The sequence below is a fragment of the Piliocolobus tephrosceles genome, chromosome 14, assembly GCF_002776525.5.
Source record: "Piliocolobus tephrosceles isolate RC106 chromosome 14, ASM277652v3, whole genome shotgun sequence".
In the NCBI taxonomy this organism is placed as follows: Eukaryota; Metazoa; Chordata; class Mammalia; order Primates; family Cercopithecidae; genus Piliocolobus; species Piliocolobus tephrosceles.
Window position 1 is genome coordinate 80,437,343 of NC_045447.1, and position 21,960 is coordinate 80,459,302.

The 21,960-nt window shown below is 43.5% G+C and overlaps 1 protein-coding gene across 5 annotated transcripts in view; it reads right to left on the bottom strand.

Moving 5' to 3' along the window:
- Window positions 1–17,687, bottom strand: part of SMARCA2 (SWI/SNF related, matrix associated, actin dependent regulator of chromatin, subfamily a, member 2) — a 183,398-nt gene extending 165,711 nt beyond the window's left edge. The window contains exons 1-2 of one of the 5 annotated variants that reach the window (XM_023213200.2): window positions 16,579–17,687; window positions 1,625–1,885 (exon numbers count right to left, since the gene is read on the bottom strand). In XM_023213200.2, the coding sequence (XP_023068968.1) occupies window positions 1,625–1,849 (225 nt within the window). In that variant the 5' untranslated portion in view covers window positions 1,850–1,885; window positions 16,579–17,687. Of the gene's footprint in view, window positions 1–1,624; window positions 1,886–14,190; window positions 14,335–14,782; window positions 15,072–15,769; window positions 15,919–16,578 lie in introns of those variants that run through there. The other 4 variants (XM_023213205.2, XM_023213203.3, XM_023213202.3 and 1 more) reach the window with 4 other exon arrangements.
- Between the last annotated feature and the right edge of the window lie 4,273 nt (window positions 17,688–21,960).

The following is a 21,960-nucleotide window of genomic DNA, read 5'->3' on the forward strand; positions in this document are numbered from 1 at the left end:
TCATATATTACTTTCCTGATTTGAAAATCATCAAATTACAACATTTTTAACAAAAGGATCTTCCCTTTTGGGCTCTGATGCCCTACCCTAAAACTGACCTAAAGTCCTACGTCACTAGAGGAAAGACTTGCTCTTTTCTGTGGTAATCTTTTCGTTTTAAGCCAGGATCTTCCACAGCTTGTCTATTGTAATGGTTCATTTTATGTGTCAACTTGACTGGGCCTCAGGTGCCTAGATATTTGATTAAACATTATTTCTGGGTATGTCTGTCAGGGTATTCCTGGATGAGATTATCATTTGAATTCTTAGACTGAATAAATCAGATTGCCTCCAGCAATGTCGTGGGCCTCATCCAAAATCCATGGAGGTCCTGAATAGGAAAAAAAAAAAAAAAAAAAAAAAGCTAGAGGAAAGGAGAAGCTTTCTCTCTGCCTGACTGCTTAAGCTGGGTCTTCTGCCCTCAGACTTGAACTTACTACACTGACTCTTCGGGCTCTTCAGACTCACACTGGAATGCACATCATCAGTTCTCCTGGTTCTTAGGCCTGTACACTCAGACTGGAACTATACCACAGGTTCTGCTGGGTCTCCAGCTTGGTGACTGCAGATAATAGACTCTTGGCTTCCATAATTGTGTAAGCCAATTCCTCATAATAAGTCTCTTGTTACATATATCTCTATCTCCTATTGGTTCTGTTTCTCTGGAGAATCCTAATGAATACACCTACTTAATGTCAAGAAGCAGCCCTGCCACTCTATCCACCTGTGATATCATCCCAAGGACTGTAAAACCTCTACGTGTCTCATTAGGCAAAACCTTCAGGTAGTATGTAATGTCCTCACAGATTTTTCCTGGCTATTGCTTACTTTCAAAGCAAACTGTCACAGAGGATCTTGTTTACTTTCTCAAAAGGCTGTTCTCTCTTCTTTGCATCTCCTGTGAAGGCATAACGCCAAATGGTACAGATACGATCATCCCCACAGCAACAATCCAAGCCTCATAAATAAAGGATAATTATAACTTTAGTCCAGAAACAAACAGCTGGACGTGAGCTCTGCAAAAATCAGAACCTTCTTCCAAAACCAGAATAAAACTGCTTCACAGAGAGAGAGCAATGTGCATTTTAAGGATTCCCTAGAAACTATTTAATTTCAATAAAGCCCTTTTCCAAAAATCCTTTAGATAAGGACTTTTTCCTTTTACTCTTTGGGATCTAATTTTTGTTAATAAATGTCAACCTTTTTAGGAAAGAATAATTTTCAGTATGTTCATTAGTGGATAAGTTACTTAACACAGATAGGAAAAAATAAGACTCATAGACTAATACACTAATTCGCCAAGACAAAAATACCTTCAACCCACAAATCACAGGATCTACTTGTCAGAACTGCATAGTCTATCTCAGTATTTTAAAAAGTCAACATCTGATCTTCATAACTGGTACAACATCTGTAGCAACAAAAGTACCTCACAATATGCGCTTTTAATAATATATGAGATATATAAGACAAAGATCTTCCTTGATTTTCTTGTTAACAACAGTAGAAAGGGGGATGGGGTTATCAGAAATATTAGCCATCCACTTATCAGAAGTCGAGTCTGAATGGGAGAACAAACTCTTACCTTATGCATTTGATGCATGCTTTCCTGTGGGAAGTCTGTGGACCCCATCGTCGGCATAGGATGGGAGACACTTGGAGGTCCAGGACTTGGCCCCATCATGCTGTGGACAGAACCTGGGGAAGGTCCGGGTCCTGGACTGGGCCCAAGAATTGGCCCAGGGGAAGGCCCAGGCCCTGGCGAAGGCCCTGGGTGGGGCATCGCACTAGGGTCTGTGGGCGTGGACATCTACTTCTCCCGTCTCTGCCAGTCAGTAGAGTAATGCTAAGTTGAAAAGTAGAAAAAAGGAAGGCATGTTTTAAACATGATGTTAAGATCAGAATAAAACAGTTGTTAGCATTTGATGGTGCCATTTCTGTAACAAACATCAAACAGAGCTGCCCTGTCTATTCCAGATGTTTGAGTGAGTGTGATATACATCCGTCTGCCCTAGTCTTTATGAAGACCACTTGTTTAAAAACACACACACACTAAATGATTCCCCAGAAAAATATAAATCACCTAAGATACAAAAGACTCACTGGAGAAACTCAAATTTAACACATAAGCAGAATTCTAAACAAGTTTGAAATTTATTACTGAAGTCAACAGATGCTCTCCATTACTTACTGCCTTGGACACCTTACAAGTCATTAACCCCCACAAACCCATTAAAATACAGAACCCTTTCAAAAGTATCCAAGCAAGACTCATTTTCATAAGTGAGTGGGCATTCAAAACTTCAAGATAGTTAAACGGGGAAAAATATAATCTTCTAATCTGAGAATGAAAGAGAAGTCCCAATCATGCAAAAAGCAAAGGCTACAGGAATCAGACAAATATGGGTTCAAATACTCATATATGTAACTACTAGCTACTTTATTTAATGTTTCTTCTTTTGAGATTTCAATGCAATGACACGTGTGAAAAACACAGCTGTAGTCTCAGCACAACAAATGGCCACCCTTACTTAGCACTGCTTTCCCCACCAACTCCACTCTACCAGAAGTGATCAGGAGGGACAGTTTAAGATGTGATCCTCTTGCCAGCTAATTAATTGAAGCAGAGACCCCCTCAGACAGTTAAAACCAGGGATTTGGCTGGGTGCAGTGGCTCACACCTGTAATCCCAGCACTTTGGGAGGCTGAGGCAGGCAGATCACGAGGTCAGGAGATCGAGATCACCCTGGCTAACACAGTGAAACCCCGTCTCTACTAAAAATACAACAAAAATTAGCCAGGAGTGGTGGTGGGCGCCTGTAGTCCCAGTTACTCAGGAGGCTGAGGCAGGAGAATGGCGAGAATGCAGTGAGCTGAGATCACACCACTGCACTCCAGCCTGGGTGACAGAGTGAGACTCCATCTCAAAAAAAAAAAAAAAAAAAAAAAAAACAGGGATTTGTCCCAGACCTGGCCCTGGTCAACAATCTTGAGAGAAGTCATCCATGACTACTGGATCAGAGCTCACCACAGACGAGGTGTGGAAATTCTGGTTCTACAATTTCAGCAAAACTATATTCTACCACCCACACTCTAAGGCTTCTTGGCATCCCCATTGGAAATGCCTCATAGAGTGGGTACAACTGCATCTTGGATATGAGCCAGAATGAGTAAATAAGCTGTTTTTCACATTCTGATAGAGATCAATGATGCCAGCAAGATAGCTGAATACCACTAGCAACAGTAATCGTATGACGTTACCTTGGAGGCACACACCTGTACATGGAGAAACTTTTTGCTGTCAACCTCACAAAGTACAGAATGACATGCCGTAAGTGATTTGCTTACCCACTGTTTAGTGGCAGAGATGGAATGAGACCGTGGTGGCCTAGTCACCATAGCAGGGCTCTTCACCCACAGTGGAATGACGGGCTGGAGGAACAGTACAAAAAACACATTCTTTCCATTCCTAGCGACCTATCACTTGCACTGAATCTCTAGAGTATGAGGGCCATGAAGGCAGGGCATGCTCGGTTTTCCCTTCCGCATTCCCAGCACCTCAACCAGCATATAGTCATAGCTCAAAAATTATCTGATGAATCAACTGCAGAGGAAATTTCAAGGGCTAACTATGAATAACATCAACTCTTTAATTTTAACTTTAATTTTTCATATTTTTAGAGACAGGGCTTCTCTCTATTGCCCAGGGTGGAGGACAGTGGAGAGATCATGGCTGACTGCAGCCTCAAAACTCCTAGGTTCAAGTGATCCTCCCCCATCAGCCACCCAAGTAGCTAGGACTATAGGCGGCACCACCATGCCAAGCTAATTTTTTTTTTATCTTTTGTAAAGACAGAGTCTCACTATATGGCCCAGGCTGATCTTGAACTCCTGGCCTCAAGTGATCTTCCCACCTTGGCCTCCCAAACCACTGGGATTACAGGTGTGAGCCACTGCAGCCGGCTTCAGTTAATTTTATAAATAAAAACCACAGAGCGGTCAGTGTTTGAGTTGTGTTCCCATAAACATATCCTTAAAGTGTAGGCAAGAATTTAGGCCATTTTGACAAATAAATTAGAGCTAAAACACAAAGCAGTCAAAGGCTACTTCAGAGTGATCATAAGCAGGGGATCAAAACAGGACGAAGGGAACCCAGTACAAGTGGCTTCTAAATAACAAGAGAGCCTCAACAGTGAATTACAGCCTTGAATTCACAATTCACTAGAGAGCCCAATGTTATTATTTATTCTTTGTGATGAAAAAAGCAGACGGAAGTAACTTTATTTGTTGTTTTTTTGGGTTTTTTTTGCTTTCCACCACCTCACACAGGTTCAGTCAGCATTTTAAATTTAGGAAGCTGACGTCAATTCAGGGCTGCAAGATATAATGTTCTTTCATGTATATCAGCACACTAATACACCCTTTTATTTTTTAGTGAATAAAAGGAAATTGCTTACTTCCTGTTACGGTTTACACTGAAATCAGCTTCAATAGGTATTACAGTAATATACCACGAGTTTGAACAATGAAGATACAAATACTGTAGTTAGGGTGATATTCCTACTTTTAATATAATTGATGCGTATTAAATATGAAATTCTAATATATATTAGCCCATAACGCTACTTTCCGCTTGCATTATCATTTCCACTTGGGAATCTCAGAGAATGTTGTAATTACTCATATATAGTCCCATAAAAATGCTTCTCATTTTTTTGTTGAAGGAAACTATTAAAAATGTCTTAGAGGGAAAACATGTTACAAGGGAAGTGGAAAATTACGGGCATATAATTGGAATGTTAATATAGGAACATGTTATATAGGAAACTAATAAGAAGAGAACCTCAGATGCCTGGACTTCAATGAATGTGTGTGGCTCAGACTAACAGTAAAGATTAACAAATGAAGAAACTTAGCCTGTGCCATATAACTGATGAATGGCAGAGATCTGGACTCTCATAGAACTTGATGTGATATTCACTGATGTCCCACTGGGTGCTGAGAGACCTGGGTTCTGGTCTCAGGGTCACCACCAACTCTGGGGCCCTGGGAAAAGTGCCTTTCCTCTGGGGTCTTGACTTCCTCTAGGCTCAGGATAGAAGTATCTCAAAGGACCCTTCCAGCTGTCCATCCATGACTTGATGCCTGCTGTCCCAACCTGCAGGACAGTGGAACAGACCCTGGAAGGGGGAGTGGGAATGGAGGAGACAAGAAAATACGAGAAATAGAGACAAGACAAATAGCCTGATCAAGTCTCGTTTAATGGCGGCAGTGCAATGCCTTATATAGGCTGGCAGGGGAAGAGGTTGGGCCAGGGCGGTGACGGGGGCCGGAGTGTCTCAAATTACAATTGCGCATGCCCCGTGGGTTTGTAATTTTCCCGGGCGCGGGATCGCGCCTGCGCCGTAGGCTGCATATCTTCCTGGGCGGGAAAAATGTTTGCGCGCCCGCGGGAAAGGTTGCCGCGCGCCAGGAAAGTCTAGGCGCGCGCGAGAACAGTTTAGGCTCACGCGGGATAAGTTTTAGGCGCGCGCGGGAAAGGTTTGTAATGAAGAACCCGGAAATGTGCCATCTTGTCTCCGCTTTGCGGAGATCAAGCAACAGAGGTCGGCTAATTCCGGGCCTCATGGCTCTGGACAGCCTGCTGCCTCCAGAGCATCTTGAAGACTTCATCTAAACCTGTGTGTTGGAAAGTCCATTAATGGACTCCCAAAGCAAAATCAGGGCTGCCCTCGGATCTGCTGTGGCTACCATCACCCAAGTATACCCAAAGGGAGGACTCTCAAAGATGAGGTCTATAATCCTGGCCTCTTATTCTTCCTCTTCATTTCGGGTGGCACCTTTATTTTACATTTCAAGTATATAATTAAACTTTCCCACAGTATGAAGACACCTGGGGAAATAAATTAGAAAGAAGTGCTAGTCTCAAGCAGCACATCATTACTAAGTATGATTAAGGTTTAAAGTCCAGTATTGGTCAACTCCGCTTTTCCCTCACCAGCCCTGCTGGTATCCCCTGGACTCTCTGCCCCTTTCTTCTCCAAAGCACTAATGAGACAACAGAGATAGGGTGGTGATGAGAGCAGTAAGCATAGTAGGGTAGGCTGGAGGAGAGGGCCCAGATGGACTTCACAGGGCAGTGGTAGGTCTGCTCACATAATAACACACAAAATCTATTTTTACTTTGTGTTGGGAGAAGGAGGGAGTTTCACATTGTCACAGAAAAGAACAACCTGCTCCACAAGTACGTGTATGTGGCTAACAACATAATGACAAAAATGTTATCTGGGGAGAGGGGGACACAGCAACCTCCCATACACATGCATTGCTGGTCCCCATCTTCCCCAGACCAGGACTCCTCGAGGGCCAAACCACTATGTTCTCAGGCAAGAACTTCTCAGCAGTATACTCTGTCTTGATTTCCATCCTTACTTCCCACTTTCCCACATTCACAACTAGAGAGTGTGTGTTTTTAAAAAGAAGAGGCCCCAGAGGAACTAACTTCCCAGAGCTCCAAACACCACAGTCATCCTCACTCGGCCAAATCTCCATCCTCTGCCCTTAGCTGAAAGGCTCAGCACAGCCATCTGCATATTAAAAAGAGTTCGACTTCATGGAATTTTAAGGGTCACCACTCCAAAACTTGTGTCTTACAGTCTAATTGTAATCAACAGAAACACCAAAGACCCCCACATGTGGAGTAATATTTGAACACACCTATGTGTGTTTCCTAATAATTCTGGTAACTTGAAGAGACATTTTGCCACACCCCATTGAAACGATGAGAGCAATAAGGCAGAAAGGGAAAACATAGCTTGCCCAAAGTAACATCTGCAACAGGAGAGAAACCTCAGGCAGGACCTTTTATCTCTTGACTCCCAGTCCAACACTGAGCTATTACACAGATCAAGCAAGAAATGTTTCCACCAGAGTTTTCACCAGGCCAGAGCGATGTGCAGGGTTAGAAAATAGAAGATAAAGAAAAAAATGTCAGAAACAATAGGAGGCATATCTTGCAAGGACTAGGCTTTGGCTGTGATAATATATTAACTTATCACAGGCTAGAGAAGTAAAGAGAAGCCCTGAAATGTGAAATGAAGACAATGTCATAAACTGAAAAGGTCAATGATGTTTTAGTTACTTATTCCCTACTATACCGAGTATCTACCAGGTACAAGGCATGCAGGGGGTACAAAAATGAAGAGAAGGCTTACCCCACAACTCTGGAAGTCTGATAGGGAAATGAGACTTGTGTATAAGTAGCAACAAGAGAAAAATGTTGAAAGATCCTACAGGACACGGAGGGGTACAGCTAAACTATCCAACACAGCCATAGAGTAGGAGACATTACTTTTAGCTCAGAGGGTAGAGGAGAGAAAGGAATTAGGTAAAGTGTAATGGAAAGGAAATAGGCAAAGGCAGCATTTCAGCAAGGCCTTTACGTTAACAAAAAAAAAAAAGTTCCCTAGAAACTTTTGGTTTCTAGTCACAGAGTTTGGGAAAGCACACCAACCTTGACAATCTCTCTTAAATTGCTCTTCACCAAACTTCATAAGAAAGCACAAGGAAATCTTGGATCTCCAGCCTGTCTTTTTTCACCGCTCACTTTACAGAAAAACTTTGAGGTCCAGGTTAAAGGTGTAATATCAGAAATAAAAGTTAGGCCCAGTCCACATCTCTAAGAATATCCCAGTCTTATTAGCGTTCTGGCTGTTACAGGAGAACTGCAAGGTTCAGGAGATAGTTAAGATAAGAGTTCTTTTTATGTCTGTTTGCTGATTCAGAACATCTCCCCTGACCTGAAGGGCTGCCTCTTGTTTTCTATGTGGCTTTCTCTATAAATGAATTGATAATTCACCCACAAGAAGTAGCAACATCTTTAGAACTGGGCCTCAAGCACCGTTATTCTTAATGGGGAAGCAGTGCGGGGGTAAGGAGAACAGCAATGCAGATAAAGGAAATAAATCTACCCGAAGTTTCTTTTTTAGAGGCCAAGGTTGTCGGGATAAGCGGTGAAACATTACCAAGGCCCACACTGCTTCTTGGTCTGAGCTGTGCAACTTTAAACAATGCATAATGTGATTTGCACCACAGATAAAAATCGCACTTGGTTTTAAAGCTAACATTATAAGTTGCTCCATCAAGACCTTAGAAAATCGTTGAAAACATTTATTCAGCATTCTTGTGGTTATTCACGACATTTTCCCATTCGTTTCAAAGTCAAATAAGTTTTTTAAAAGTTGTTGGATTAAAACTTTCCTCTGTTCCTTGGGCTTCTGTGAACTCTCCTTCATCTTTCAATCAGGGAAACAAATTAGGATGTGTGTGAGCTGCTGCCCTCACTTTAAATAAACTGCCTTGGGAACCGTCCTTGCCCAGAGTCAGACCTGGCAAAGGCTGTGAGGCAGCTCTGTGCACAACAGAAGATAACAACAAACTCGGGCAGCAGCTAATTAGTCCCCCATGAACCTCAGACACTGCCTTAATAGGATCCTGCCTCTTAACATTACCACCCCTATAGATACCATGAGTTGCCATCTCAAAAGAGTCTACCTGTGATGCAATTTCATGTTCTTTCCATGAGGACTGACAATGGTCCCACAAAGGAAAAACTGTTTTAAAAAGGGAATTTACGAGAAAACCAAAGTGTTAGAAACCCTTTAGCAAAAGCATCCTCTACTCTGAGACTCATGTCCATTAGTAGTTATAAAGGTAATCACAGATGACTATCACTTTTAAAATTCAGTGGAACCCAAACTGCTGGGCAAACTGGTCAAAACAAAACCTAACAAACTAAAAAAATAAAAGTTAGTTTCAAATCATGACACTCTGAAAGGTAGTAGGTCATGTATGTTTACACATATGCCTGTCTCTCCTAGGTTAGGCCCTTTTGCAAAGCAACCTCATTCTGGATGTTGATAAGAATCAACAATAGCCACTTCCTTTTCTGTCTGCCAAGATAAGTTTATTTATACTTTAAACATATAAAAAGAAGAGTCTGAAATAAATACTTTAAAAACCTCTGGTTGAAATGGCACATTTTTACTGAAGAGTAAAACTCAACCATCATATGCTGAATGAAATAAAGTTATATGATAGGCCCTCATTAAATGTCAACTGGCCCTGACTTTCATAGTAGCAACAATTCAACAATGAACTCCAAGTTCATTGCAGTTAAAATGGGTAACAGCCATTAATGATGTTAATATGCCTTTTAAAAAATTACCAAATGAGTTCATTTAACTTGAGTTTCAAGCTCCTTACCTACAAAACAGAGATAATAGTAGCTGACTACAACTTCAATTTTGATACGAATCAAATAAAATATGAGATAGGAAGATACCTTGTGAGCTATCATATGCTCGCATTATTGCCAGGATCCTTCTAACAGCTTCAATTCACACTCCGGACTTGAATCCACAATTTGCCAGATTAATCTAAAATATTGCTTTGTTCATGTATTCCCTTGCTCAAAAATTCTGAGACAAGCCTCCAATACAGATTGGGTAAAATATTCATGCTTTAGCCTGCAAGTCAAGTCTTTCCACAATCTCCGACTTTATCTTCTGAAAATTCTCCCCAACTGGAACTTCTTGCTCCAGGCAACCAGGTCAAAACAGGTACATTGGTCTTTCCACGTTCCTTCAGGCCTGGTCTCTGTGATCTCGGGCTTTCTTCTGATCTGGGATGCTCAGATGCCACCACCCCCACCTCTGCCCTCCGCCTACAGCAACCTTATCCCATCTCAAAGACCTTATCTACCCCATCAACTCAAGAAAGCTCACCCTGATCTCTCTCTTTGTGTATCACATGGCCCATGCACTTTACCACTTGTTATTTGTATTCAATATGCTATTATAAATACAATATTAAATGTTCAGGTACATTCTTCAAAACACATAAATTATCAATTACAGATCATCTATTTTTTACAGAATTTTGGACTTTGCTTAATGGTCTTTAGTATAGCACAACAGCAAGCCACAAAATCATTGTGAATATCTGCAAAGCCATTTATTACACGCCCAGTTCAACAAAGCACAGGGGAAGATGGGACAAGGCTTCCTTCAGGACATCCAGTTTCCATGTGTGATAACGCATCTCCCAGTGGGATGGTAAAAACTGACATATACCACATCAAGTAGGTAAAGAAATATAGAATCATCCTGAACCAGAAAAATGCATTTTAAGTGTAAACTGATATAGAATTTCCCTTGGATAACCTGTAAGCCAATATATGATGTTCCTTTTTGGTTAGAGATTTTTACCATTTTTAAGGAATTTTGAATTCCAAATTCTGAATTTAGTCGTTTTTTTTTTTTTTTTTAAAGGAGGGAGTTTCAATTATATTTAATGGTTTTCAAACTTTAAATATTATTTCAACTTCTGTGGGCCCCATTCATCAACTTACAAATCGGCCAGCCCATATTTAAATTAGGCCGGTTTCTAAAAAGTTTCTAAAATATTAGTGCTTGCATAGATGTAGATGATATATTGGCAAAAGATTGATACTTAAGGCCAGGCGCGGTGGCTCAAGCCTGTAATCCCAGCACTTTGGGAGGCCGAGACGGGCGGATCACGAGGTCAGGAGATCGAGACTATCCTGGCTAACAGGGTGAAACCCCGTCTCTACTAAAAATACAAAAAACTAGCCCGGCAGGGTGGCGGGCGCCTATAGTCCGGGCTACTCGGGAGGCTGAGGCAGGAGAATGGCATGAACCTGGGAGGCGGAGCTTGCAGTGAGCTGAGATCTGGCCACTGCAGTCCAGCCTGGGCGACAGAGCGAGACTTCGTCTCAAAAAAAAAAAAAAGATTGATACTTAAATTGATACTAATCCACCTAAAAATACTATAGAATATTGTGATTTTTAAAAATGTTTTAAATCTTACAGGTATATAGCCAGATTATAATTGTTCAAATATTCTGGAAATCTTAGCTATCTAATAAAATATCCTAATTCATACTAGGCTTCAATTATATAATAACGTATTACAAACCCAGAAGTCCAAAAGGACATTATGTCAGAGTTTCAGGCCAAAATCTTGTATTCCGTATCTAAAGCATCATTCCAAACGTGTAAATTAATGAAGTGTTTATATCAAACATTCAAAAGACCAGCTGTTTTGTTCCTGAATTTCACTGACTCTAGTCTATGTTTTTCTGAGGTATAATTATTCAAGCATCTTTAACGATATCTTTACAACTTTTACTACTTAAAAGCTCTCTCTCTCACATATCCTACACTTTCAAGAAAAAGTGCTATATTAACATGGATAATAATAAAGTCATAATAAACAGTAAGAAAGCTGCAGTTGTACAAATCCAGGTAGCAAGATCCCATTTAACTTAATGATAAATATCTTATGTAAATAAATATGCTCTCCTTCATAATGACTCTGGCAGAACATAGTTTTAGACTCCTAGACTCCCTTGTAAGTATAAAGTCGTAAGATTCTATATAGAAAAAATAATCACTCCAGGCCTTCCTAAATATGCTATCAAATAAATTACCACCATGTGTATTTTCTACTCACAACTACTTAGGGAATGACCCATGACTTTATTAACCAGCTAAAGGTCAGAGTCCCCTAATAAGAACTCTTCCAAAAGTGACAGAAAATTCACATCCTCTATTGGCCAAAAACATCTCCAAAACACAACATTTAAGGGGAAAAAAACTATTTAGAAGATAATTCTTTTACACTAAAAAGGAGAAATCAGAAATAGCCCCCAAATGTTGTTTTCATATTAGGGAAATGTTCTCATCTGCTCACAAGAAATACAGCAGAAGAGAAATGTAACTCATATAGTTTTCTAAGGTAACTCATGTTAACCAAAGAATTTGTCCCTATTGTCCCTTAAAATCATCTTGACCAGAAACAATGAGAATCAAATCTTAAAGTGGTTAAATCAGGTCCTACCAACACTCCTTCCACTTGCAAATGCTGGGAAATAGTCCTTAGTATTACATTTGTGATAATTCAGTTGTCCTCATGGCAGCATGTCAAGATGTCATAAATAGTGATTTATTATTTCTCTGGGGTATCAAAAAGCTGCTGACCTAGGAGAGTTTGACAAAGGCCTTGTTTACAAAGGAAGACTTCTAAAGGAGAAAAAAAAAAAAAAAAAAACAAGAAAACACTGGAGGACAGCACCACTTTTATAATTTATAAAAGTCTTTTTATGCTTTTGCTGTAATGTATAATAATAAATGTCAAAATATTACAGTAATATAAAAAGCATCACAATTAACTTTTAGAAAAGGATGTGAAATGCTTTTATACTGGCCTGTAGAATGATTTATCTTAAACTTAATCAAAGAAAAATATTTTAAATACTTATCTGCAAAAGTGTTACTTTCTAGTTATACCATGTCAGGAATACTTTAAACAGAATTCAAGCATTAACAATATAATACAAGCTGAGGCACTTCTTTTTTTTTTTTTTTTTTATAAATTCTAAGCCTCAGGTGTTGGTCAAAGCACTTTTCAAGAAACTTGACGAGAAATGCTCAAAAACCACTTTACAAACGAACAAAAGAAAAGATCTAAGGCTGCTTTGAACATGCTCTTGTGGTGAATATTTTCTGTGAAACACCACAGTGCAGCTAGTCCTGATGCTGGGCTGTAACTGATATAAGTCATAAGAGAAAGGCTGCATTGAAGGAAGCCCTCCCTCCCCACACCGTCTTCAAGGGTTCTGATACCCCACATTCCTCATTCATTTTAAAAAAATGGCATCTCTCTGATGCCCCCAAGGTAGATGGACCTCTGATCTATTGGGTTGTTTTTATTTTATTTTTTCCTCTCAGTCTACCGCAATAAGTATCTTTTGGACCTAACAGGTGTCTCTAAATCCCCTTTACAATAGCAAACATTTGTATTGTAAAGAAGCATTTGAGGAAAAAAAGAAAGCAAGTCCAGGAGAATAAAAGAGCAATTAGATTCCTAAAAGAAAAAGTGTGTCTCATTTTGCGTAATAATGCAGCAACTAGGATTCAAATCTGCCACACCTCTTAACACTTCACCAGTGTGCTAGAGGTAGCCTGGAAGCCTAAAACGCCAATGCTGGCCAACAAGCTTCTGGTAGTGGCCCCCCAGATAGCAGATGGAAAATATTACTGAAAATATTTGACTGTTAATATGTAAGTATACACATACATAACATTGGGTATGGCTTTTTAAATTATTATTAGGGTTCTCAATGGTTTCTGAGTTTTTGGTGGTTAGATAGAAATTTTCTACTACTCAACACCCAAGCAACAATCTCATTATTTATGCAAGCATTCTCTCTTCAGACAAGCAAGGCACACAACCAGGTGTAAATTTTAAGCCTTTTGAAATGGAAGTTTGAAATTTAACTCGCTATTGGTAAGGCAGAAATGTTAAAAATAACCACTCAATGCAGTAAACAAACTGTGTATCCTTAATGTCTATCTTGTGCTCTAAGAGTACACATATAAAGTCATACATGCCTACATGACGACCAGAAAGGAGACAATGATGACACCTCTCCAAAAAATTACTAGCCCAGGTCGCTTTGCTATTTCCAAAGCACTAACCTCCATCAGGTTAGGGAGAAGGAAAAAAACAGAGACAACCTTGCAAAACTCACCCAAAAGTTATATAAACAAAGGAGGGGAGAAGCCCAGTCTAGGCTTTGCACCCATGTGCTACTAAAATTACATAACACCCGGTGCAGACATTGAATAAGGAATGGATTCTGCACAACACCCCCACTCCCTCGGCTCCCAAGCCTTCCTCATTCCCTTAAAAAATCCAAACGCTTGGCAAGAGCTAGTGGACGACTTTGAATATTTATTTTATTGCTGGAGTAAATCCTGCGAGAGTTGGAGGTACGTTTAGGCCCGAAGTTTGAATGTGCAACAGCCCCGGGGCGCAGCGACTCACACTCTCCGGACCCGGAGGAGAAAGAACTGACAAGCAACAGCAGCCAGCAAGGCCTTCTTCCCCCTCATGGTGCCTCCCGCTGGAAAGTTTTCCACGCAATCGATCCGAGGACAAGGAGCCCATTTCCCCCGCCTGCCTGACTTTGCAGGAAAGGCGAGCCGGGAGACCGGAGGGGGCTGGCAGGGAAAAAACTGGAAAGCTCCGCACACAGCCGGCGGCAGGGCTGCGCAGGCTCCTTACCTGGAGGACGCGGAACAAAAAGGGGCGCGGGGTTCGCTGAGCTTGGGGTGGCTGCGCGGCCGGCGCACAGGAACCGGTCTCCGAGCCGCAGCTCTAGGCCCGCGCCACAGCCCGCGGCCCGGCCCCCGCCACAGCCGCTTCCTCCCTCGCGCGCGTCATGTCACGGCAATCAAACATGTCTGTGTGCTGTGTGCGCTTCGTTGCTGTGACTTCCTGATTCTCCGCCGCTCGCGCGCGCACACACACACACTCACAACCACACGCACACGCCACCCCCACCAGCCCTCGCCACCAAACCTCGCCTTGTCCTTCCCGGGCTCCAGGGGAGGGTGCGGGCAGGAGCAGCTGCCCGAGCCGCTGCTCCCGTCGCACTGGCTCCTGCGCGCACAACACACACTCACACTCACACTCACGAGCAGACACACTCGCGCCGGCCGGGAGGGCGCGGAGGCTCGAGCCGCGGGAGCTCGCCGCCCCCTCCCACCCCTCCACCCTACTTAGCCGCCCTGCCAAACTTTTTTTTTCCTGCCTGATCCACGTCCAACTTCCCTCCACCCCACCCCCCAAGCAGCCCAGCCAGCCCCGCGCTCACCACCATCCGCAGCAAACGGCAACCCGGATAAAAATAATAATGTAATCCAGGCGGCGGAGGCGGAGGCGAGCGATCAGACACTGGCAGGAGGCGATTTCCCCGCGTGTACCGGAAACCGGCCCCAAGTGCTCCGGCCAAGGCGCGGGTGTCCCCTGGAGCCCGCACTGCCGCGCCCCGCCCTGCGCGGTGTTACTGCGCCCAGGCTGCGAGGCCTGCTGCGGGGCACTGAGAGCACTGTGCTCCGTGTGAGCCCTGCGACCGGAGGGCGCCGAGGGGCTGGCGCGCCGGACCGGTTATTTAGGGAAGTGCATCGCGACACCTTTGCAGATGGCATGGCCGTGTTTTGCAACGCAAACGGGAGGAGGGAGGACGGCCGGGTGGAGGGGGAGAGCAAAGGAAGGGGTAAACCAGATTGGGATGGGAATAAAGCAAACTCCTGAGCAGGGAGCGAGAAGGAAGGAGTGCGTGTCGTTAAGAGGAGGCTCCTACTCGGTCTCCCCGCCTCCCGCCCTCGCCACCCCCCTATTCCCTCCCCACCGCAGCCCTTCCCCTTCCCGGGCGAATGACACCGCCGCTGCCCGATGGTGCACGGGTCCTGTTTGTGACAGTCAGGCAGAGAAGATTATCCGGATCATGGCCTCCCCGGCCCGCAGCCGTCGTGGCTCTCCCGGGTCCCGGCGCGCCCCTAGCACCCGGACGATCGCAGGCGCCCCACGCCCGCAGCTCCCGCGGCGCTAGCAGGGGGAAGACACGAAGCAAAAGAACACAGACCCGGAGAGAGGAAAGGCAGGGAAACGGAGCCTGGCAGGCACCTCCGTGCCCGACCTCCTTGGGGGCCTCCTCCCTCCCCTCCAGCAGTGCGGCCCGGGCCGGACATCCCGAACTTCAACACCCGAGCCTGCGCTGCCGCCAGGTACAGGGGTAGGGAGGTCCGCAGCGCCCGGGGCGCAGCCCCCAGTCAGCCCCTTTGCCTAAAGGCCTGCCTACCAATCAGCGTCCCCATCCACGCCGGAGGAAACGCGGAAAGTGGAGGTGACACCTCTGATCAGCCACGCACCGGCCCCCCGGCAGTGGCCGCCGCCTCCTCTGCGCGTCAGCTCGGGCTTCTCTCGCTGCGATCCGCTCACGTCTCCGCAGCCAGAGCCCTTTAAAACAAGTCCCTGGGAAGCGGGTGGCAGCAGTGTTCGCTGGCGCCCCGCCGCCAGCCTGGGCTCCTCGCCCTCCTTTCCCGTTCCCCTTCCAACTCTTCCGGGGAGGGTACCTCGGGATGAACAGTAGCGTTTCCATCCTCCTCCCCTGTACCCCAGGCCTTCCCCCTCCAGCTGCCACCCCCTCCCCCCGCCTCGCTTTTAAGGGGATTGGGGGGTATTGCAACCTGGCCGAATGTGTGTGTTGCAACCTTGAGTTGGCAGCGCATCTGACTGCCTACTCAGGATCAAGGCTGTGGTTTGTTGGGATTTTTTTCCTCTCTTGCCCCCTTGAAGTAGTAATTGTTACTGTTATTATTAGAACAGCAAGGTTCGGTTGAAACTTTCTCGTTTCTTCCACCGCCGCCTGGGAGCTGTCGTTACAGCATTCCACCTGAGGCCCGCGGGGAGGAGGCGGGCTTTTTTTGTTGTGGCGGTTGGCCCGCCTGTTTGTTTTGGTCTCCTTGCATGCACAATAAATAATAATTAGGATAATAATGAATAATCCCGGGCGAAGGCGGCGCGGTGCTGGAGGGGTTTGCGCGGCGGCTGCAGCGGGGCGGCCGAAGAGGGGGGAAAGAGGAGAAAAGAGTTGTAAGTTATATTTACCTTGCTCGCGAGGAGTGTGCTGGCTGAATCTCTTCCCTCTCTGAGTCACCCAGAGTACAGAAACAGAGGGAGAGAAGACTAGATTATGAATATGACTTCATTGATGACAGCCGTCCCCTCCTCTTCCTAAACTCGGGCTCCGCCCAGCGTCCCACCCTCGCCTCCTCCGCGGGCGCCGGAAGACGCGCCGCAGTTGGCCCCGCGCGCCGCTCCTCCCTGCCCGCCCGGGCGCGGGTTGGCGGGACGCGCCTGTCACTCGCCCAGCTCAGCGACTCCGGGAACGCGGGGGGAGGAGGGGGCGGTGTGCAAGAATGTGGATCCAGACAGCTCTACTGTATGCGTGGATCCGTGTGTGTCTGCAAGGCGCCGGCTCTCGGGCCGTGTTTGTGCCTGGAGCAGAGAAACTGCGCAGGATGCAGAAAGCCCCAAGCGCTGCTGGAGTTGGGCGTCCGCTATCCCTTCCCTGCGAGTCCTCTTCCGCAGGCGCTGCGGGGCTGCTCCAGGGAGACTGGGGAAGGGGAGGAGGCGAAGCAAAAAGGGAGGGCAGCCGTAGTAATAGCGCGTAGTAGTTTGGGGGTATGTGGAGAAGGTGCTGGAATTTAACTGTGCCTCCGCCTGCCAGTGCGAGCCTGCAGAGAGAAAGGGAGGGGATGGGGGGGAGGGCTCCGAGTGGCACCAAAGCTGTTTGTGGCACAGTGTTGACTGTGGAAAAAACCGGCATTGTCGTGCCGGCTGAAACTTTTTCTCCCCCTTCCCCAAGGCTGTCATTATAAATCTGCCCCCTATTCCCCGTTAAAAAAAAAAAAAAGGCAGGCACAAAGAACATTCCTGCCAAATCTGCCTCTTCCCTGAAGGACTGCAAGCTTCCAAATGCCAACGAGGGAGAAACAGCTGAGAGGCTGAACGCCTTATAAATAAGTAAACCCACCCTAACCTCTCTGTTTACTTCGTGGACTAGACACAGCACTATAACCTTCCCTCACCTGCCATCTTCGCTAAAATATTTACAAAAATACGGAAAAAAAATCCCTGGGGGCGGGGCTGGCGGGTTAGGGGGTGGCTGAAGCATGGAATCTGGTTTTGATTTAAAAAGAGGAATAAATCTCTTATTCTCTGCAGACCGTAATCTCTTCCCTCTCACCCCGCATTTAAGACCAATTAAGGCTACAAATTGTAATCTGCTGGCAAGTCACGGTTTTGAGACCTCTTTGCTCCAATTTTCCTTGAAATACAGTACTTTGGCCGGACCAGTAGGTCAGTGTTTGGTGAGACAATTTTATTTTTAGTTTTATGAAGTGTGAAAGAATGTTAGGAGATTTTAAATCAGGGCCCTATTATTTTAGACTCAGATTAATGTAGGTGCTTGCCTCTTAAAATTAAAACTGTTCCTATGCAGTAGTGTTATGAAAAGTATGATTTATCCCTTATTTCGTAATGTAATGACTTAAATTAGTCATTCAAAGTGCACTGTGACTATCTGGTTGAGGATTTTTCCCCCTAGAGTAAAATCCTATTTTAAGACCATTTTGCTGTTGCAAAATTGACTCCATTTGAGCAACTGGGTCTGAAATGCAGTTCTAGGATGCTTAAAACTTCAAGCTGGATAAGTTGAAGACAAGAAGTAATGGAAAGAACGCCAAATACTGCCATGTAGTCATTAAGAAGCAAGAATTGTTTATATCACTAGTCCGTTGCTGGCTGAAGCAGAGCCCACCAGGGCGCCATTTTCATGATGGCTAGGAGTGTTGGTGATCACCCACCCTATAGCTTTCTAAGGTCTTGTTACTTGCTTGTTAACTTTAGCTTCATCATTTTCTGTCTATCTTGAAGTGAACCTCAAGACAACAAAAGATAATATGGCTAAGAGAAATAGAATATAGTGTGCCCTGAAGGATCCATTGTAAGAACTTGCTTTTCTGCCTGAGGATATGCCGGTGTAACTATTAACTGAGAAATATATAGTGAGAAATTTTAAACAAGATTAGTAGTGTAGTAAAAGTGTAACATAAATACTAACTTCTAACTGCCTAATAAGTCGCAACTAATAATATAGCCAGATGACCTAGCTGTCTCTATTAAAGAGATTTAACCTAAGAGCAATGCTTATTACATTGAGAGTACTAGGTTTTAATTTTTTAGGGTCTTAATTTGTTTCCCTGGCATGCCAACCTCACATGCCAATTTTCAGAAATTGATAACTTCACTTTCATTCCCTTGTGAATAAATGCCCTTTATCCCCTTAAGATTCTACCTCCACTTGCCATGCAAATCCTCAAAAAACAAAAACAAAACCCAATCAATTAGTAAGTCCCTGGAGAAAGAAACTGTCCATTCCTTCTGGCATTTTGTCAGAGGGAAAGTAAAGAAGAAAACATTCCCTTTGTTATATGTGTATATTCTTCAGCTCATACAAAATTTTGATGTCATCCTTGTAGGCGTTGGTGTCCATGTATTGTATATGCACAGCTATGGGAATTGAAAATAAAATATATCATTGGGAACAGATATTAAATATAGATATTGCATCTCCCTCTCCCTTCACATTGGTCTAAGAAAGCACCACGTTCCCACATCACCCTTCAAGTCTTTCCTCTAAAAATTCGTCTTGTTTGTAGTTTGTACCCCAGCAGTTAGGAATTTTATAAAATAAGGCCTTAACTCAGGAGAAATGAAAAGGCAGCATCATTCACTTGGTACAAAAAGAAGATTGTAGAACATAGAGCATGAGTTTCACCTCTGAGGTAAAATGAAATTTAACAATTGAAGTTAAGGAGGAAAATGATGGGGTTTTTTGTTTTGTTTTGCAGAAAATCATACAATAGCAAATGTGGTTGGAGGGTAAAAGGACTCCAGGAGGCTGCACAGAGTGCTATATTCACACGAAGCTTTTCTTTTTGGACTTTGATGAGTCATAATGTGTTCTCTGAAGTTGCTTTTCTCTTTCTAGTTTGGTATCAAAAGATAGAAGTCACTTTTTCATGTCTGTATGGCCACGTTCACTTGTTATGTAAGTCTGCTTTGGTTGGCATTCTGTATAGAGTAGATGTTGGGTTTAAAACTTGATATCTGGATACAACACCCTCATAAAGAATAATTCCATGCACAACGTTAGGAAGCTTCTAGTCCCAACAGACAAACTGCTAATGCTGCCTGAAATGTTGCCTAGCTTCAAACACAAGCAGGTAAGGCCATTTAGGCAGTGAGCCTTTCATCTTCAGTAATGGAAACCAAGCTTTGACAAATTGAATCAGCTGACATTTAATGTAAAGAATAGTTTAGAATTAGCAAGTAAATTTATTACAGAAATCAACACTCCTCTCTCTCCTTTTTTTCTTTTTTTTCTTTTTGAGTCAGAGTCTCCCTCTGCTGCCCAGGCTGGAGTGCAGTGGCAGGATCTTGACTCACTGCAACCTCCGCCTCCCAGGTTCAAGGGAATCTCGAACCTCAGCTTCCCGATTAGCTGGGATTACAGGTGCCCACCACCACACCCAGCTAATTTTTGTATTTTTTGTAGAGACAGCGTTTCACCATGTTGGCCAGGCTGATCTGGAACTCCTGACCTCAAGTGATCTACCTGCCTCTGCCTCCCGAAGTGCTAGGATTACAGGTGTGAGCCACCACACCCCGCTCTCTCTTTTTTTCTAATGGGCATGTTCAATAAATCATGTTTTTCACAATCATTCCCCTAAGATGCCACCCCCAATTCTCTTTATGATTATATCATTCTTTAGCTTAAAATCCTTTGTCTATTCCCAATCCATTTTACGATAAATTTCATACGTCTTCGCATGTTATCCTAGACTGTGCATGGACAGGTCTCTACCAGCGTTGTAGACCCTGCTGCCACAATGCTTGGGCTCAGGGAAAACCTGTCTACCGTTTGGTTCCTAAGTGACCACATTGGACATTCTCCCCTCTGACTGAAGTGCAGGTCCTCAACCCACATCCTCAAGACTCAACTATGACCCAGAATCCTTCTAGTGGTCTTCCCTGTTCTCCCCAGGCAGAGGAAGCTGCTTGTCCTACTCTGCTCCCATAGCAACCAGTGTGTACCTCCATTATAGCACTTATCACTTGGATGCAATTATTCGTTTGGTGGTGTCCTCTAGATGGTTAGTGCCTGAAGGGTGTTTCGATTCATCTTTGAAACCTCAGCAATTAGCCTGATACCTAGCACATTGTATTTAAAAAAAAAAAAAAAAAAACTTTGTTGAAGGAAAGGATGAGAGATAGATAATAAAATTACCTGACATAGAAAATTTAGCAGGTCTTCACTATTAGTAATTATCATGTTAATGAACAACATCAGTAAGTGTTCCGAATCTTTACATTCTCTGCCAAGGCTTGAAAAGGCTTGGAAAATGTTTTTGGTTTTTGTTTTGTTTTGTTTTGGGGAGGGGGGATGTGGGAAGATGAGGAGAAGCTACAGCTCTTGTAGTCATAGAAAGAGCACTGACAAGTGGTTTTCTTTGTTTGTTTTTAAATTAGGATAGGAGTAACATGAATGCATACATGGCAATTGTTTAATACAGTAATAATAATTATAACTGCAGCTCCTTTTCATTTCTCTTTTAAATTACATGCCTGAAGTTGTGCAGAGACTTATACATATGTTGTTTAATCCATTTAACCCTATGAGATCTGTGACTTCATCTCCATTTTACAGGTGAGGAAACTGAGAATCAGGAAGTAATTTGCCTAAGGCAGGGATCTCCAAAGTGGAGTGACCAAGACAATTCATTGTGATATAGGAAGAGCAGAAGAAATTCTGTTTCTTTTTTTCTTTGATAATTAAAAAAAGTAATGATGCCAGGACAAAAAAAAAAGAGCTTTATGTGTATTTATTATACTCATTGACCCTTGACCCTAGAGTCTTTACATGGTCCCTAAGTAAACTGGTCATGTGTCATGTAGTGCAGCTGAAGAGTACTGAAAAACAAAAAGCGTCACAGGCAGAGGGGTGATACTGCACCTTCTGGTTCTTTCATTGTCTTTGACATCTTTTTAAGCATTGATATTGCCTCAAGTTCGCAGGTTCCACGTTAAATAAATTCGTAAGATTCTATCATCTAGTTTTAACCAATCAACTCTCTTATTTGGAGAGCAAGTGGCTTAAAAAACAATTTCTGTGAAGAAATAGAAGACTGAGATAATACCAGTAATATAAGCACAGGTGAAAATCAGGATCAAATTTGCCAGTTTAACCTCTAAGAACTCTTTTCCAGTCAAGTTGAGGAGTAAAACAATGACAGCCTAATTAGATCTAACAAGAAATAGGTCAAAAACATTCACAATTTTCCAGGACTATTTGAAATTTGGATTTATATTAACTTTCATGAATGATGAATTCTGATCTAAGCATGTATTTTTCCATGAGATACT